The following is a 20024-nucleotide window of genomic DNA, read 5'->3' as shown; positions in this document are numbered from 1 at the left end:
TGTACAAAAATTTCTGCACAAGGTCCATAGTAAGCCTACAGCAAACATGTGTGTCTAGATTACTACCCCCTGACTTTCCAAGTTTGTAATACACATTCCTAAATGAGGCAAAAGGAGGAAAAGTCGGAGAAAGAGTCTAGATTAGTTTAAGATGGCTCTCTTGTTCCTGATTTCTGTTTCTAATGAGACCTGACTAATACCTGTTCTTGGGTTCCAGTGGCTACCCTGTATCATATAGTTTTCTATTTTAGTTACATTTAGATGATTTTTCTTATTGGCAAGAGTTGTAACTGAGACAAATCATGTGCTTAACTGTATTGTTTTATTATTAACTTAAGAAATCAAACAATAACACAACAGTAAATGTCTCTTTTCTAATTTATCAACCTAAGGGTAAAAATCAGGTTTTTTATTCATAATGAAATTCAAAGATAATTAATACTGATCAAAATGTTCTAACATCACTTTTCTTTAACTTACCCTCAAAGTATGGTGCTCTTGTGCTAATAAAAGTCTTAGTTCTTCATGTAGTGTTATAACTTCCAGAAACTGACCCCATAAAGCCATGAGAAGGGAACAAAGTTGTGCAAGATTCATATTTATAAGTTCTGCCAGTTCATCAGGATTTTCTATTTTCTGAAATGACAAGAAAAAAACTTCACTGCTTCCTGAGACTTACTATATCTAAATATAATGTTATTGGAACATCAATACAAAGGCAAATTTTTAGTTTTAAAAAGTGTGTGTGTGTGCACGCGCTCATATGTATAGAGACCAAGTGAGCAATGGCTTTTTAAAAAAAATTGACAGTTACTACAGCAACTTAATTGATATTTCGATATTATCTGAGATATCTTGTTACCAAAATAATGTCAAATATAGTTTAAAATTACACATAGGATTCTAAAGAGCATGATCAACTCAAACACTAAAATCTTGAGAATTTTAAACATAAGTACAAATCATGATGGAAGTTATAGAAGTGTTAGAAGATAATGAAATCTTAAGATTTTTTCCTCCAATCTGCTAACTGAAGTACTTAGAAAATCTGTAACTCCTCAGAAAGAACAGAAATACTTTCTAAAGTACTAACTACTTTTCCTTCATCCTAAGTTTCTAAGTTTTATTTTGCCCTTGGTAGTCCTTTTATAGTCATCAAACACTTCTTTCTCTTCTAACAATTCATTTACCCACTGTTTATTGAGCACATTTTAAATGCTAGGGCCCACATTCCAATCTACATCAAAGATTAACAGGAGAAGCTCAGTTTAGTAAGGAAACAAAAGTGGATAACCAATTTTACTATGCTGTTATGAGGGTTCTAATAGTGGTATTAAATTGTCCCATTTATTTAAATATTCACCTAGACTCATGATAAAAGTTAAAAGTAATGAACTATACCACAAAATGCAGAATCTTCTATAAGCCATTGGATTTCTTGCGTAAGTAAAATAAGGATTTATGAACAAAGAAAAATAAGACTATATTATACATCAGTATAATTCCTTCTCTTTTGGACAGGCATTTTTGTTATGAAGGCAAGCCTTTCTTTAATTCACTGAGGCAGCACTGTTCAGGCAGATTATATCTTGCTGGAAAAATATGTCTTCAATTACTAGTAACACTAGGAAATCTACCTTAAATATACAGATAGATGATGATTTCATTTCCCCATCCTAAAGAAGGTAGTAGTCTATTCCGGTTAAGATTGAAAGCCATTCTCACAGTTTCAATTATCACATACACTAATGACGCTGAATCTTTATATCTGGACCACATCTCTCCCGAACTCTAGAGCCATCACTCACTAGATGACTATATTTGAATGTGATAAGAAATGTGTTCAAGTTCAGTATATCCTCAAGAGTACTAATTATATCTTCAGGCTCCCTTTAAAAAAAAATGTTGCTTATCACACTTAATCTTACTCAGTTTATTTTTACTTCTTTTTTTTTAAGTTTATTTTTACTTCTTTTTTTTTAAGTTTATTTATTTACTTTGAGAAAGAGAGAGAGAGCAAGGGAGGGGCAGAGAGAGAGGGGGAGAGAGAATCCCAAGCAGGCTGTGCACTGTCAGGGCAGAGCCCAACGTGGGGCTCAAGCTTAGGAACCATGAAATCATGACCTGAGCCAAAATCAAGAGTTGGGGGCCTAACTGAGCCACTCAGGCACCCCTATTTTTACTTATTTTTGAAGTTTGCAATTCAGTAGGCTTTTCTTTTCTATCCTAGCTCAGAGAGGACATAAAACAAAAATTCAGCAAAATTAGTAAGAAGGGAAGGGATTGTGTTTTATTCACTTTTGTGACTTTGGTTACTAGTACACACAGTAGTCACTCAATAAATATTTATTGAATGAATAAATGAATGAATGAATAAGGAATTACAGACTTCAGATAAGGAAAAAGTCCCCCAAATTTATGGACAAACTCAGAAAATGCTGAAAAATTCCAGAATTCCTGAATGGAAACTAAGAGACTCAACATATAATAAATATTGATTCATCAATGTATAATAAATCTACAAATGTATTTTGCCCCAGGATATAGTTTATAAACGTATTAGAAATGATGCTAACAAGTTTTTCATGTCTCTCTTAAGAACAAACAGAAGATTAAAGTGTACTCTAAAATAAGTTGAAACAAGGAGTCTTGTTCCAAGAATAGTGTTAAGGGAGTTTAGAAAAAGACGACTTGAATAAACATTTGACAGTAACTAAACAGCAGTGTGTAAGGCAAGCAATGCTATTCTTTGTATCATCTCCACACATGTAGAAATAATTCTCTTGGTTTTACCATAGGTTGAACAATGTAAACAACACTTTTTTTTTTAATCCACTGAAAGCAAGGCTGTCTAGCTACCCTGTAATTATTAATTTTCCTTTTCAGAAATCATGGCACCAAAGTTCTTAGAGGAGTTTAGTATTTTCATTATTAGGAAAGCATCCTTACAAACATAAATAAATTACTCCTCTGGTTTACATAAATCTTTGCACTATGTCTCAAAATATAAATAATAATAAAATATTTTTATGTTAAAAAGGAAATTAGAAAAAATTTTGACAAATTGTGTTATATGTATAAATGTAGGAATACGATCTTACATTTGTATAATATTTTCTCAAATAACATCTTGTCTTTTATGGATATGTACTTTTTCATAGCAGTCACTGATCTTGTTTGATTACAAAATGCTGCTTACTTAAATATTAGACTTGGAAAACAGGTGAAGAACAAAAAAGAAAATTAAGTTCATTTTAGCGTGGAGTCTTCAATTTTTTTTCAGTTATATAGAGAAAACTCTAGAACCATATATACTATTATGCCATTTCCATTGAATAATGAGGATTTTTTTAAACGTTTATTTATTTTTGAGAGAGAGAGCGTGTGAGCAGGGGAAGGGCAGAGAGAGAGGGAGACACAGAATCTCAGGTAGGCTCTAGGCACTGAGCTGTCAGCACAGAGTCCAATGACATGGGGCTCGAACTCATGGACTGTGAGATCATGACTTGAGCCTAAGTGGACGCTTAACTGACTGAACTACCAGGTGCCCTTTGAAAGCATGTTTTTCAGGAAGTATAACATTTTTATTAAAAAAAAATTTTTTTTTTACATTTATTTATTTTTGAGAGACAGAGAGACAGAGTACAAGTGGGGGAGGGGCAGAGAATGAGACACAGAATCCAAAGTAGGCTCCAGGCTCTGAACTGTCAGCACAGAGCCCGATGCAGGGCTCAAACCTGAAAACTGTGAGATCATGACCTGAGCCAAAGTCGAATGCTTAACTGACTGAGCCACCCAGGCACCCCTGTATAACATTTTTTAGACTGTAAGTGTCCCATAACTTGTTTAACCATTCTCCTACCATTGGGTATTTACTTAGGTTAATATTTTTACATTATAAATTACAATGTATATGAATCTCTGATTTTTTATTTGGTACTGAATGACAAGTAATACCCTGGCTTTGAATATATACTGCCAAATTAATATCTGAAAAAGATCTCCAAGATCTATGAGAGAAATATAAGAATCTGTATCTTATCACATCTTAACAAGCATTACATTATTAGAAAATCACAGCCAACCTGATAGGTTAAAAAAGGTATGAGAATACTTAAAATTTTGTTTATTTCATGATGGTGAGATTGAATATGTTTCAATTATTAACCTATTTTGTAAATGAGTATCCTATACTAACTTAAAAAATGGTTATAGGTTTTCTTATTGATTTGAAAGAGCTCTTCAAATATTATATCTTTTGTCTATTCTATTTGCTGTCAAAATTTACCATATGTTGTTGATCTTAAATTTTATGATGTCCATTTACATACTGAAATTTAAATGTGTACCTAAAAAATTATTAGTAATATATCAATACATACAGTATTTTTAAAATCTAGCACAGATGGATATAGAGCAAAGAATAAAAATTTTCCTTTACAATTCCATCCTTCATGCAACTCTTGTCTGTATTATTGTTAACAGTTTGAAATACATACATATGTGTATGTATATATATGATACAAAGTATATGTATTGTATGTATGTATAAGTAGGGGAGGGGCAGACAGAGAGCGACAGAGAGAATCCCAAGCAGGGTTGGTGGTCAGTGCAGAGCCAAACGTGGGGCTCTATCTCACAAACAGTGAGATCATAACCTGAGCTGAAACAGACTCAGATGCTGAACTGAGTCCCCACCAAGAAGCTGCTGTTTTTCTATACTTTTAGAGAAATAATTCTCTATTTCCATTAGTTTTATATACATTTTAACATACATTTGGGCAAGTCCCTCTACAAAAATGTATTTTTTAAGGTTTTTCTTAGTCATTTTTACCTTTCTCCAAGTGCTCTTTACAGTGAGTCAAATTTTAACATTTCCAATGGTATTTTGATATGAATGTATCAATTATTAACTTAAGAAAAACTGGTATCTTTCAGTGACTGTTTCTCTTTCCATTCAAAAGTATCATGTTACCTTATTCAAATATCTCAGTGAAACACTGAAGATGTTTTCACATTAATTGTACACATCTTATTAAGATTACTTCTAAATGTTTAATGTTCTTGTGAGCAACTATTATGACAACACTGTTGATTTTTAAAGAAAATACTCTTATTTGAGCTGTGGGGAAAACCTCTAGAAGAGGATACAAAATTACTTGTGTATCATGCATATGTATAATTTTACAAGTAGAAGGTAAATACCTTTTCAAAGTGGTCTAGTCCTTATTCAAATTTACATACAGAAATACATTCCAAAGCCATATATATATTTTTGTTTATGTCTCTGATTTGTAGCTAACCAAGAGTGAAATATATAGTAATCTTAAAATAGAATACTTAAAATAGAACATTTAGTTTCACGGCCAAAAAAATAAAAAATAAAAAAAATAAAAAACAAAAAAAAAAAGGAAAAAGAAAAATCAATTTAATTTAATTTCAAGAATAAACTACTGGAAAAATGGTCTGAGACAAACTGGTCTGCTGAAATAAATCAATTTTCATTTCTGAACTATCATTTTGTAAATATATGTAATTTTAAGGATGATTTAAAAATTTGTCCAGAAATTCCTTTAAGTAAACTAATTGAAGAAAATGCACACTTCTGACAATTAGTTGTCTTTGCTATCTCATTCATATGCAGAATAATGTATATTTTAAAAATAAGTTAACTTCATGCTGAAGCCAAATAACTTTTATCAACTAAGCTGTTATTCTACTATGATCAACCACTTGAGGAAGAATAAATCATTAAGTTTTCTTGGATAAAATATTTAGAATAGGAAACAGAATCCACTCAAATAACTTGATAATGTTAATTTAAAAAAATCCAAGTACCTTAACTTCTTCACATAGTTCAGTAAGTCGAGCTTCTACATCCATTTCCTCTGAAAGGAGTAAAGAGTAATTAGAGGAACTATTTCAATATTAGATCTGAATCTATTTTTAAAATTATCTAAATACAGTTGGCCCCTGAACAATACAGGGGTTAGGGGAATCAATCCCCCCCGTGCAGTCTAACTTCTGACTCCCCTAAAACTTAAATACTAAATAGCCTACTGCTGACCAGGAAGACTTATAAATAACATAAACAGTTGATGAACACATATTTTGTACGTTGTATGTATTATAGACTGTATTTTTATAAAAATAAGCTAGAGAAAAAAATGTTAAGAAAATCATAAATGAAAATACATTTAGTCCTATTCTATATTTATTGAAAAAAGATACTTGTTTAAATGGACCTGTGCAGTTCAAGTCCCAGGTTTTTGAGAGTCAAGTGTAAATTACCTTTAAAAAACCAGAAGGTTGAGAAATATCTGCACTATATTCAATGAAGTAAATTTCAATGTAATATACTGTCATAAACACATTAATCATGTAGGTAATGTTAAACCTATTAAATTCTATGTTCTTATTATTAGTGTTCCAGTTCTCATAAGAGGTTAACACTGTCAAGGAAATATTGACTGTGGACCTAAAGTAACTTGCACAACTATATCACAGAAAAGATAAAACATGTAATTAGGTTTTACTGCATTGTATACATTGCAAATTTCAAACAGTTTAACATTTGTCTTAAGTATGTACATGCTTTGTTTGTTTTTTGTTTTTTTAACAAAAGCTGTTCCTAAAAAATTCAAGTCAAATTAATCTTTAGCGCCAAAACACTTAAAATATACATGGATCAGAAGTTTATATAATGGTAATGAATGAAAAAATCTTTGAGTTTCTAGTTTAGTTTAATACATGCAGATTTCTCTAAGACAGTCTAAAACTGAAGTATATTTTGTCCAGACAATTGATTTATTTAATGTATGCTACAACCTTCTACAAGGAGGTGTACAGATTAAACTTAAATTAAAGTGGTAATACTTAGAAGGGAATACAGAATCTAATAGAACAGAAAGGTTCCCTGCTTTTTGCAAGGAAGAAATTTCACTAAGACCTGAAATATGTTTAGATACACCTAATTTTTAATCAGAAATCAAACTAAAATGAGTTCTCCTATAATATAGGAACTATAATATAACTTTTTGTGATCACACAAAACTCCATTGTCTTGTTGCTCCACAACCTTGTTAACCGATCATTCTCACACAAACGCAAGAATACATTCTAGAACATCCCTGAATTTATTCATCAGCTCGCTATCTCATAAGGTAGATAGACTTCAACATATACTATTTGATAAAAAGAAAAATAAACATTTAAATTTGATAAAATAAAGTTACATTTATGTGGTAAACACAATCAACCTATGATGTGAACAAATATTCCACTAATAACTAAAATCATTAGAACACATAAATATGAGTCACATTAATATATAAATAAAATTGTATTTAGATACTGTATTAGATACTGCTCATCCATGAGAAGCAACTCCTCATCTGTTAAAGTTTTATCACAAGATTGCAGCAATTCAGGCACATCTTCAGACTCCACTTTTAATTCTAGTTCTCTTGTTAGATCGGCACTTACTTTCCACATCTGCACTTACTTCCTCCACTAAAGTCTGGAACCCCTCAAAGTCATCCACAAGAGTTGGAATAAATTTTTAAACTGCTTTTAAGGTTGATTTTGACTTCTCATAAATCACACATATTCTTAACGGCATCTAAGATGGTGAATCATTTCCAGAAGGTTTTCAATTTACTTTGCCCAGATCCATTAGAGGACTCACCATCTATGGCAGCTACAGCCTTATGAAATAGCTTTCAAGCCTTATTATTTAAGAAATACATGAAATTAAGACTTGAAAGCCAAATGACTCCTTGATCCATGGGCTGCAGAATGGATACTGTGGTAGCAGGCATGAAAACAACATTAATCTCATTCTGATCTCCATCAGAGCTCTTGTGGGGTCAGGTGCATTATCAATTAACAGTCATATTTTCAAAGGAATGTTTTTTCTGAGTAGTAGGTCTCAACAGCAGGCTTAAAATATTCAGTAAACTATGTTGAAAACAGATGTGATGTCATTTAGGCCTTGTTGTTCCATTCATGGGGCACAGACAGAGTAGATTTACCATAATTCTTAAATGCCCTAGAATTTATGGAATGGTATACGAACACTGGCTTCAACTTAGAGTCACCAACTATATTAGCCCCTAATAAGAGAGTCGGTCTGTCCTTTGAAACTTTGACCAGGCATTGACTTCTCCTCCCTAGCTGTGGAAGTCCTACATGGCATCTTTTTCCAATAAAAGGCTATTTTGTCTACATTGAAAATATATTGTTTAATGTAGCCACCTTCATTAATTATCTTAGCTAGATCTTCTGGATAACTTGCAGCAGCTTTTATATCAACACTTTGCTGCGTCATCTTGCACTTTGTTGTTATACAGACAGCTTCTTTACCTAAGCCTCATAAACCAATCTCTGCTAGCTTCAAACTTTTCTCTGGAAGCCTCCTCATCTCTCTTGGCCTTCATAAAACTGAAGAGTTAGAGACTTGTTCGAGATTAGGCTTTGCCTGAAGGGAATGCTTGGCTGGTTTGATCTTTAACTTTCTATTTAAATTCCACTTAAGGTACAGAATAATATTAGTTTAAGGTATACAATTTAGTGATTCAACACTTAACATGTAACATCCAGTGCTCATCCCAACAAGTGCACTCCTTAATCTCCATCATATTTAAGCCATTCCCCACCCCAACCAACCTCCTCTCTAATAACTATCAGTTTGTTCTCTACAGTTAAGAATCTGTTTCTTGGATCCTTTCTGTCATGCACAATGTGGGGAGGCCTCAAGCTAAGATGCTCAGGGAATCGTTTTTTAGAAGGGTTAGATCTAGGTACCGAGGCACACAGACTGGCGTACTCGCTTAATCACATCAGCAGGGCTACTCCAAGGAACAAATCAAAGCACACCTGGTGTAGGGTCCGAAATATTACTAGGAGTAGGGTAATAAAATAACCAAAGTCACAACAACAGAGAGCAAATAACAAGCCCCGAAAAAAACACCTCCCGAAGGGCCAGGCCCTGGACAGTGTATGGCCCTCCGCTAATATAGCAGTGCTCACAGGTACAGAACACACAAGCTTTTAAAATGCATAAGGTAGAGAAAGCTAACCAAAGTGACAAAACGGAAGAATTCTTCTCAAAAGAAACTCCAGGAAGTCGCGACAGCTAATGAATTGATCAAAACCAACTTAAGCAATATAACGGAACAAGAATTTAGAATAATAGACATAAAATTAATCACTGGGCTTGAAAAAAGCAGAGGACAGCAGAGAATCTATTGCTATATGGATCAAGGGACTAAAAAATAGTCATGATGAATTAAAAATGCTGTAACTGAAGTGCAAGATAAAATGGAGGCAGCCAGAGTGCACATTGAAGAGGCAGAGGAGAGAATAGGTGAATTAGAAGATAAAATTATGGAAAAAGAGGAGGCTGAGAAAAAGAGAGATAAATTCAGGAGTACTAGGGGAGATTTAGAGAACTAAGTGATGCAATCAAATGGAACAACATCCGTATCACAGGAATTCCAGAAAAAGAAGAGAGAAAGAAAGGGGCTGAAGGTGTACCTGAACAAATCATAGCTGAGAACTTCCCTGATCTGGGGAAGGAAAAAGGCATTGAAATCCAAGAGGCACAGACAACTCCATTCATACGTAACTTGAATCAATCTCCTGCACAACATATCATAGTGAAACTGGCAAAATACAAGGATAAAGAGAAAATTCTGAAAGTAGCTAGGGATAAACGGGCCCTAACATAGGAAGGGAGACACATAAGGGAAGTAGCAGACCTATCTACTGAAACTTGGCAGGCCAGAAAAGAATGGCAGGAAATCTTCAATGTGATAAACAGAAAAAATATGCAGCCGGAAATCCTTTATCCAGCAAGCCTGTCATTTAGAATGGAAGGAAATAAGGGTCTTCCCAAACAAACAAAAACTGAAGGAATTCATCACCACTAAACCAGCCCTACAAGAGATCCTAAGGGGGATCCTGTGAGACCAAGTACCAGAGACATCACTACAAGCATGAAACCTACAGACATCACAATGACTCTAAACCCATATCTTTCTATAATAACACTGAACGTAAATGGACTAAATGCGCCAACCAAAAGACACAGGGTATCAGAATGGATAAAAAAACAAGACTCATCTATTTGCTGTCTACAAGAGACTCATTTTAGTCCTGAGGACACCTTCAGATTGAAAGTGAGGGGATGGAGAACTATTTATCATGCCACTGGAAGTCAAAAGAAAGCTGGAGTAGCCATACTTATATCAGACAAACTAGACTTTAAATTAAAGGCTGTAACAAGAGATGAACAAGGGCATTATATGATAATTACAGGATCTATCCATCAGGAAGAGCTAACAATTATAAATATCTATGCGCCAAATATGGGAGCCCCCAAATATATAAAACAATTAATCACAAACATAAGCAACCTTATTGATAAGAATGTGGTAATTGCAGGGGACTTTAATACTCCACTTACAGCAATGGACAGAACATCTAGGCAGAGAATAAATAAGGAAACAAGGGCCCTGAATGATATATTGGATCAGATGGACTTGACAGATATATTTAGAACTCTGCATCCCAAAGCAACAGAATATACTTTCTTCTCGAGTGCACAGGAAACATTCTCCAAGATAGATCACATACTGGGTCACAAAACAGGCCTTCATAAGTATACAAGAATTGAAATCATACCATGCATACTTTCAGACCACAATGTTATGAAGCCTGAAATCAACCACAGGAAAAAGTCTGGAAAACCTCCAAAAGCATGGAGGTTAAAGGACACCCTACTAAAGAATGAGTGGGTCAACCAGGCATTTAGAGGAGAAATTAAAAAATATATGGAAACAAATGAAAATGAAAATACAACAATCCAAACACTTTCGGATGCAGCGAAGGCAGTCCTGAGAGGAAAATACATTGCCATCCAAGCCTATCTCAAGAAACAAGAAAAAAATCCCAAATACAAAATCTAACAGCACACCTAAAGGAAATAGAAGCAGAACAGCAGACACCCTAAACCCAGCAGAAGAAGAGAAATAATAAAGATCAGAGCAGAAATAAACAATATAGAATCTAAAAAAACTGTAGAGCAGATCAATGAAACCAAGAGTTGGTTTTTTGTAAAAATAAACAAAATTGATAAACCTCTAGCCAGGCTTCTCAAAAAGAAAAGGGAGATAGATAAAATCATGAATGAAAATGGAATTATAATAACCAATCCCTCAGAAATACAAGCAATTATCCGGGAATACAATGAAAAATTATATGCCAACAAACTGGACCACCTGGGAGAAATGGACAAATTCCTAAGCACTCACACACTTTCAAAACTCAAACAGGAAAAAAAAGAAAATTTGAACAGACCCGTAACCAGCAACGAAATTGAATCAGTTATCAAAAATCTCCCAACAAATAAGAATCCAGGACCAGATGGGTTCCCTGGAGAATTCTACCAGACATTTAAAGCAGAGAGAATACCTATCCTCCTCAAGCTGTTCCAAAAAGTAGAAAGGGAAGGAAAACTTCCAGACTCATTCTATGAAGCCAGCATTACTTTGATTCCCAACCCTGACAGAGACCCAGCAAAAAAAAAGAGAACGACAGGCCAATATCCCTGATGAATATGGATGCAAAAATTCTCAGTAACATACCAGCAAATCGAATTCAACAGCATATAAAAAGAATTATTCACCATGATCAAGTGGGATTCATTCCTGGGCTGCAGGGCTGGTTCAACATTTGCAAATAAATCAATGTGATACATTACATTAATAAAAGAAAAGATGAGAACCATATGATCCTGTCAATTGATGCAGAAAAAGCATTTGACAAAACTCAGCATCCTTTCTTAATAAAAACGCTCGAGAAAGTCGGGATAGAAGGAACATACTTAAACATCATAAAAGCCATTTATGAAAAGTCCACAGCTAATATCATCCTCAATGGGGAAAAACTGAGGGCTTTCCACCTGAGATCAGGAACACGACAGGGATGTCCACTCTCACAGTTGTTGTTTAACACAGTGTTGGAAGTTCTAGCATCACCAATCAGACAACAAAAGGAAATCAAAGGCATCAAAATTGGCACAGATGAAGTCAAGCTTTCACTTTTTGCAGATGACATGATATTATACATGGAAAACCCAAGAGACTCCACCAAGTATCTGCTAGAACTGATACATGAATTTAGCAAAGTCGCGACAGAAAATTAATGTACAGAAATCAGTTGCATTCTTATCCACTAATAATGAAGCAACAGAAAAACAAAGAAACTGATCCCATTCACAATTGCACCAAGAATCATAAAATACCTAGGAATAAACCTAACCAAAGATGTAAAAGATCTCTATGCTGAAAACTGTAGAAAGCTTATGAAGGAAATTGAAGAAGATATAAAGAAATGGAAAAACATTCTGTGCTCATGGACTGAAATAAATACTGTTAAAATGTGTCAATACTACCCAAAGCAATCTACACATTCAAGGCAATCCCAATCAAAATTGCACCAGCATTCTTCTCGAAGCTAGAACAAGCAATCCTAAAATTTGTATGGAACCACAAAAGACCCTGAATACCCAAAGCAGTATTGAACAAGAAAACCAAAGCAGAAGGCATCACAATCCCAGACTTTAGCCTCTACTACAAAGCTCTAATCATCAAGACAGCATTGTATTGGCATAAAAACAGACACATAGACCAAAGGAATAGAGTAGAGACCCCAGAATTGGACCCACAAAAGTATGAACAACTTTGACAAAGCAGGAAAGAATATCCAATGGAAAAAAGACAGTCTCTTTAACAAATGGTGCTGGAAGAACTGGACAGCAACGTGCAGAAGGATGAAACTAGACCACTTCCTTATACCATTCACAAAAATAAACTCTAAATGCATAAAGGACCTGAAAGTGAGACAGGAAATCATCAAAACGCTAGAGGAGAAAGCAGGAAAAAACTTCTCTGACCTCAGCCACAGCAATTTCTTACTTGACACATCCCCAAAGGCGAGGGAATTAAAAGCAAAAATGAACTATTGGGACCTCATCAAGATAAAAAGGTCTGCACTGCAAAGGAAACAATCAACAAAACTAAAATGCAACCAACGGAATGGGAAAAAGTATTTGCAAATGACGTATTGGACAAAGGGCTAGTATCCAAAATCTATAAAGAACTCACCAAACTCCACACCCAAAAAACAAATAATCCAGTGAAGAAATGGGCAGAAAACATGAATAGACACTTCTCTAAAGAAGCCATCCAGATGGCCAACAGGCACATGAAAAGATGCTCAAAGTCGCTCCTCATCAGGGAAATACAAATCAAAACCACACTCAGATACCACCTCATGCCAGTCAGAGTGGCTAAAATGAACAAATCAAGAGACTATAGATGCTGGAGAGGATGTGGAGAAATGGGAACCCTCTTGCACTGTTGGTGGGAATGCAAACTGGTGCAGCCACTCTGGAAAACAGTGTGGAGGTTCCTCAAAAAATTAAAAATAGATCTTACCCTATGACCCAGCAATAGCACTGCTAGGAATTTACCCAAGTGATACAGGAATGCTGATGCATAGGAGCACTTGTACCCCAATGTTTATAGCCGTACTTTCAACAATAGCCAAATTATGGAAAGAGCCTAACTGTCCATCAATTGACAAATGGATAAAGATGTGGCTTATATATATAATGGAATACTACTTGGCAATGAGAAAGAATGAAATCTGGCCATTTGTAGCACTGTGGGTGGAACTGGAGAGTGTTATGCTAAGTGAAATAAGTCAGGCAGAGAAAGGCAGATACCCTATGTTTTCACTCTCATGTGGATCCTGAGAAACTTAACAAAAGTCCATGGGGAAGGGGAAGGGGGGAAAAAAAGAAAAAGCTACACAGAGGGAAGGAGGCAAACCATAGGAGACTCTTAAATACTGAGAACAAACAGGATTGATGGGGTGGGGTGGGGAGGGAAAAGCGGATGATGGGCACTGAGGAGGGCACCTGTTGGGATGAGCACTGATGATATTGTATGCAAACCAATTTGACAATAAATTACATATTAAAAGAAAAAAAAAGAATCTGTTTCTTGGTTTGCCTCTCTTTTTTTTGTCCCCTATGCTTCTTTGTTTTGTTTCTTGAATACCACATATAAGTGAAATTGCTACTAAAGCTTTCTCCATAATAGCAATAAGGCTGTTTTTGTTTTCTCATCATCATGTGTTCAATGGAGTAGCACTTTTAATTTTCTTCAAGAACTTCTCCTTTGCATTCACAATTCAGTTAATTGGTTGGAGAAAGAGGTTCAGCTTTTGGCCTGTTGCGGCCTTGAAAGTACCTTCCTCACTAAGCTTAATCATCTTTAGCTTTTGACTTAAAATGAGAGATGTATAACACTTCCTTTCACGTAAACACTTAAAGGCCATTGTAGGATTATTATTAATTGGCCTAATTTCAATATTGTTGTGTCTCAGGGAATAGAGAGGCTCAAGGAAACGGGGAGAGATGAGGGAAAAGCTGGTCAGTGGAGCAGTCAGAACACATATTTATTAATAAATTCACCATCTTACATGGGTGTGGTTCATGGTGCCCCAAACAATTACAATAGTAACATCAAAGATTGCTGAGTACAGATCACTGTAACAAATATTAAAATAATGTAAAAATTTTAAAGACTGTGAGAATTACCAAAATGTGACAGACATATGGAGTGAGCAAATGCTGTTGGAAAAGTGGTGCCAACAAACCCATTCAGGGCAGGGTTGCCACAAATTTTCAATTTGTAAAAAATGCAGTATCTGTAAAGTACAATAAAACGAGGTATGCCTTTATATGGGTTTTGGAATCACCTTTTTTTTTTTTTTTTAATAAAAACATGATTGTGTTTTACACACTTTTCTACACTTTGCTTTTTTCTCTCAGCAATACTCCATGGAACTCTGGTATGTAGCCCTAATTTTTTTTTTAAACGGCTGCACAATATTCCTTGGTGTGCATGCCTTATAATTTCCTTGATCGATGGTCAGTAGAAAATGACAGAAATATGGGGACACTGGGTTTTTCTCCTCCCTCAAACACAGCTGTACTGAAGTCAGATCACTCAGGATACCCAGGAAATCGATATGAGGACTGGCAGAAGGATCTCCACAGTTGGAGGGAGACAGTGTGCAGGTGTGAGGTGTGTGGAAGAGAATTGGGGAAGAGAAAAACAGTGGTGCCACGGTGGGGAGTGAACCCTTTCTGTGCAGAGACAAAAGGGAGAGAAAGAGAAAGGGTTTGAGAGTGCAGTGTTGGATTCATACAAGAGGAAAACCTCTCTGGACCATAGACTGGGGAGTGAGAGGTACTCCGTGTCCCAGGTTTTTTGCAAATAGTCTGTGGAGCTCAAACTCTGAGGTTTTGGGAGTGTATGACTTTCTCCAGAGTGGAGCTGTGGTGTTTGCCCCTGGGGAGGAGGGCGCTAGCCCTGGAGTGGATAGGATAGTGTGGTATAGGGATCTCCTGGGTCGCACTGGAAGAGAACATTCCACTTCCTGAAGTACTTTTGGAAGAAGTATATTGCCTCTCCAAGGACAAAAGACCCTGTAGGTGCCTGTGAAAGGCAGACAGAAGCAGGCACACACAGAGGCAGATAACCATAGATTCTGCACAGGTAACGGATTGTTTTTCTGACACAAAGGACATTAGACATAGCACAAAGAAGCTCTACTCCAGAAGAGGAGAGTGGGTCCATGTGGTACCTGGTCCTTTAAGATTTTGAGTTCTGAATCCTAGCCACACACCAGAGCTGTGGTGTAGGGCGTGCTGACTGCCCTCACTATTCTTTGAGGGCTTCCTGAACAAATTGGGGTGTGAGATCCTCTGTCCAAGGATAAGAGAGTGGGGTGGCACCATTTTCCCTCTTACCACTGACAGGGTGGGACTTCAGAGAGCAACACAACCGACCCCAGTGGAGGTGGGACCTGCTCACACCAAGCCCCGTCCCTCTGTGCCTGGCAACTGCATATTTACTGGGGCAGGTCTGACCCTGAGTGAGTCCAGCAGTCCTCTCCTCCAGAAGACCAGCACAGGCAGCACCCTGCATGTACCAAGGCTACTGTCATAGAGTACTTCAAAGTGTCACCTGCAGGGGCGCCTGGGTGGCGCAGTCGGTTGAGCGGCCGACTTCAGCCAGGTCACGATCTCGCGTCTGTGAGTTCGAGCCCCGCGTCGGGCTCTGTGCTGACAGCTCGGAGCCTGGAGCCTGTTTCCAATTCTGTGTCTCCCTCTCTCTCTGCCCCTCCCCCGTTCATGCTCTGTGTCTCTCTGTCCCAAAAATAAATAAAAAACATTGAAAAAAAAAAAAAAAAAAAAAGTGTCACCTGCAGTTCTGGTGGAAACTGGATCAGGCTTACTTTTTTTCTTCTTCTTTTTATTCCCTTTGGAATCAGCCTTATGGCTTTTTTTCTTTGTTTTTTCATTTCCTTTTCTCATTTTCTTTCTCTTTCTTCTTTTCTTTTTCTTTGGAATAAGGCTTATATATTTTGATTGTTTGGGTTTTTTTTTTCATTCCTTTTCCTTTTCTTTTGGATCAGGTTTCTTTTTCCCCCCACTCTTTTTTATTCTTTTGTTCTTTTCTTTCCAGGCTTATTTTAACAAACAAATCAGAGCACACCTAGTTAAAGGTCCAAACACTCCCCACTGCAAGCAAGGAACTCTGCAGAGGGCTGACCAGTCTTAAAGAGCAGCCAAAACCCAATAGCAGAGTGCACACAGCATACACTAGAAACACTTCCTTAAGTGCCAGGCTCTGATCAGTGTATGACCCCTTTTTAATACAGCATTACTCTCAGGCGCAGGAAATATAACAAGCTTTCAAAACATGCAAAAGACAGAAACTTAGCTAAAATGACAAGATAGAGGAATTCACCCCAAAAGAAAGGTCAAGAAGAAATCACAGTCAGGAACTTGCTAAAAACAGATATAAGCAATATCTTATAATGGAATATAAGCAATATCTAAATAGGAATTTAGAACAACAGTCATAAGACTACTAGCTTGGCTTGAAAGAAAAGCACTGAACACACCAGAGAAACTCTTGCTGCAGAGATAAAAGACCTAAAAACAGATCAGGCTGAAATAAAAAATGGTGTAACTGAGAGGCAAAACTGATGGTAAATAGTCACAACAAGGAATGAAGAAGAAGAGGAAAGAAAAGGTGATACAGAAGATAAAATTATGGAAAATAACAATGCTGAAAAGAAGAGGGAAAGAAAACTATTAGATCATGAAGGTAGACTTAGGGAACTCAGTGATTCCATTAAGTGAAATAATATCTGTATCATAGGAGTCCCAGAAAAAAACAGGTAAAAGGGGCAGAAGGTTTATTTGAACAAATTATAGCTGAGAACTTACTTAATCTAGCAAAAATAAACAAAACAAAAACAAAACAAAAAAACCCCACAAAAACACACCAGGCATTCAAGTCCAAGAGGCACAGAGAACTCCTGTCAAAATCAACAAAACAGGTCAATGCCACTACATATCATAGTGAAACTTACAAAATACAAAGATAAGAGAAAATTCTGAGAGTAGTTAGGGACAATAGGACCTTAACCTACAAGGTTTGACAAGTAGGATTAGCAGCAGACCGGTCCACTGAAACTTGGCAGGTCAGAAGGGAGTGACAGGAAATATTCAATGTGCTGAAAGGGAAAAATATGTAGCCAAGAATTCTTTATCCAGCAAGGCTGTCACTCAGAATAGAAGGAGAGATGTAGAATTTCCCAAACAAAAACAAAAGGAGTTCATGGCCACTAAACCAGCCCTGCAAGAAATTTTAAGGGGGACTCTCTGAGTGGAGGAAAAAAAAAAATTAAAAAAACCCCAAAGCAACAAAGACTAGAAAGGACCAGAGAACATCACCAGAAACACCAATTCTACAGGTGACATAGCAGCTAACATCTATTACACTAATGGATGTCAAAAGAAAGCCACAGTAGCCATACTTATATCAGACAAACTAGATTTTAAAACAAAGACTGTAATAAGAAATGAAGAAGGGCATAACATCACAATTAAGGATGTATCCACCAATAAGATCTAACAACTGTAAATATTTATGCTCCCAACTTGGAAGAATCCAAATATATAAATCAATTAATAACAAATATAAAGAAACCCATTGTTAAAAATACAATAATAGTAGAGGATTTTAACATCCTACATACAGCAATGGAAAGATCATGTAAGCAGAAAATCAACAATGAAACACCAGCTTTGAATTTTACAACGAACCAGATGGACTTAACAGATATATTCAGAACATTTCATCGTGAAGTAGAATACACATTCTTCTTGAGTGCACATGGAACATTCTCCAGAATAGATCACATACTGGGTCACAAAACAGCCCTCAACAAGTACAAAAAGATCAAAATCATACCACACATATTTTCAGATCACAATTCTGTGACACTTCTAGTTAACCACAAGAAAAAATTTTGCAAAGCCCTCAAATACAAGGAGGTTTAAAGAATAACCTACTAAGGAAATGAATGGTTTAACCAGAAAATTAAAGAAAAAATTTAAAAAATACATGGAAACAAATGAAAATGAAAACACAACAGTCCAAAACCTTTGGAATGCAACAAAGGCAGTCCTAAGAGGGAAGTATATTGCAATTCAGGCCTACCTCAAGAAGCAAGAAAGGTCCCAAATATACAACCTAACCTTACAGCTAAAGGAGCTATAAAAGGAACAGCAAATAAAGCCTCTTGCCAGAAGAAGGGAAATAATAAAGATTAGATCAGAAATAAATGATATAGAAATTAAAAAAAAAAAAAAAACAACAGAACAGATTGACAAAACTAACAGCTGTTTCTTGGAAAGAATAAACACAATGGATAAACCCTTAGCCAGACCTACCAAAAACAAAAGAGAAGGTCCCCAAATAGATAAAATCACAAATGGAAGAGAAGAGATCACAACCAACATGATAGAAATACAAACAAGTATAATACTATGAAAAATTATATGCCAACAAACTGGGCAATCTGGAAGAAATGGACAAATTCCTAGAAATTCACAAACTACCACAACTTTAACAGGAAGAAATGGAAAATTTGAATGAACCCATAACCATTAAGGAATTGAATCAGTAATCAAAAATCTCCCAACAAACAAGAGTCAGGGCCAGATGGTATCCTAGGGGAATTCTACCAGATATTAAAAAAAAGACTTAATACCTATTCTTCTCAAACTTTTCCAAAAATAGAAATGGAAGGAAAACTTTCAAACTCATTCTATGAAGCCAGCACTACCTTGATTCCAAAACCAAAGAACCCATCAAAAAGGAGAATTATAGGCCAATATCCCTTATGAACATGGACGCAAAAATTCTCAACAGGATACTAGCAAATTGAATTCAACAGTACATTAAACGAATTATTCACCATGATCAAGTGGGATTTATTCCTGGGCTGCATAGCTAGTTCAATATTCGCAAATCCATCAATGTGATACATCACATTAATAACAAAAAGGATAAGATCCACATGATCCCCTCAATAGAGGCAGAAAAAGCATTTGACGAAATACAGCACCCAATCTTGATAAAAACCCTCAAGAGAGTAGGGTTAGATGAACATACTACAACATGATAAAGGGCATGTATGAAAGACCCACAGCAAATCTCATCCTCAATGGGGAAAAACTGAGTCTTTCTCCTACGGTCAGGAAGAAGACATGAATGTCAACTCTCACCATTAGTATTTAACATAGTACTGGAAGTCTTAGCCTCAGCAATCACACAACAAAAACAAATAAAGGACATACAAATTGGTGAGGAGGAAATCAAACTTTCACCATTTGCTGATGACATGATATTCTATGTAGGAAACCCGAAACATATAAAAAACCCAAAAGACTCCACCAAAAATCTACCAGAATATATGAATTCAGCAAAGTGGCAGGACATAAAATAAATGTGTAGAAATCTGTTGCATTTCTATACACTAATAATGAAACAGCAGAAAATGAAAGCAAGGAATCGATCTCATTT

General features: G+C 35.9%; 1 protein-coding gene across 14 annotated transcripts in view; it reads right to left on the bottom strand.

The window, feature by feature from the left end:
- The window catches only part of FAM135A (family with sequence similarity 135 member A), a 120805-nt gene that overhangs the window by 51285 nt on the left and 49496 nt on the right, over nt 1-20024 (bottom strand). For 10 of the 14 annotated variants that reach the window (XM_058734375.1, XM_058734377.1, XM_058734376.1 and 7 more), the window contains 2 exons: nt 5839-5888; nt 481-636 (listed from right to left, as the gene is read on the bottom strand). In XM_058734375.1, coding sequence (XP_058590358.1) covers nt 481-636; nt 5839-5888 — 206 coding nt within the window. The remainder of the gene's footprint in view (nt 1-480; nt 637-5838; nt 5889-20024) is intronic. The other 4 variants (XM_058734378.1, XM_058734381.1, XM_058734380.1 and 1 more) reach the window with 2 other exon arrangements.

The sequence above is a fragment of the Neofelis nebulosa genome, chromosome 6 (genome assembly GCF_028018385.1).
Source record: "Neofelis nebulosa isolate mNeoNeb1 chromosome 6, mNeoNeb1.pri, whole genome shotgun sequence".
NCBI lineage: Eukaryota > Metazoa > Chordata > Mammalia > Carnivora > Felidae > Neofelis > Neofelis nebulosa.
The sequence above is the reverse complement of the archived record's forward strand: the minus strand, read 5'-3'. Positions and strand labels throughout refer to the sequence as shown.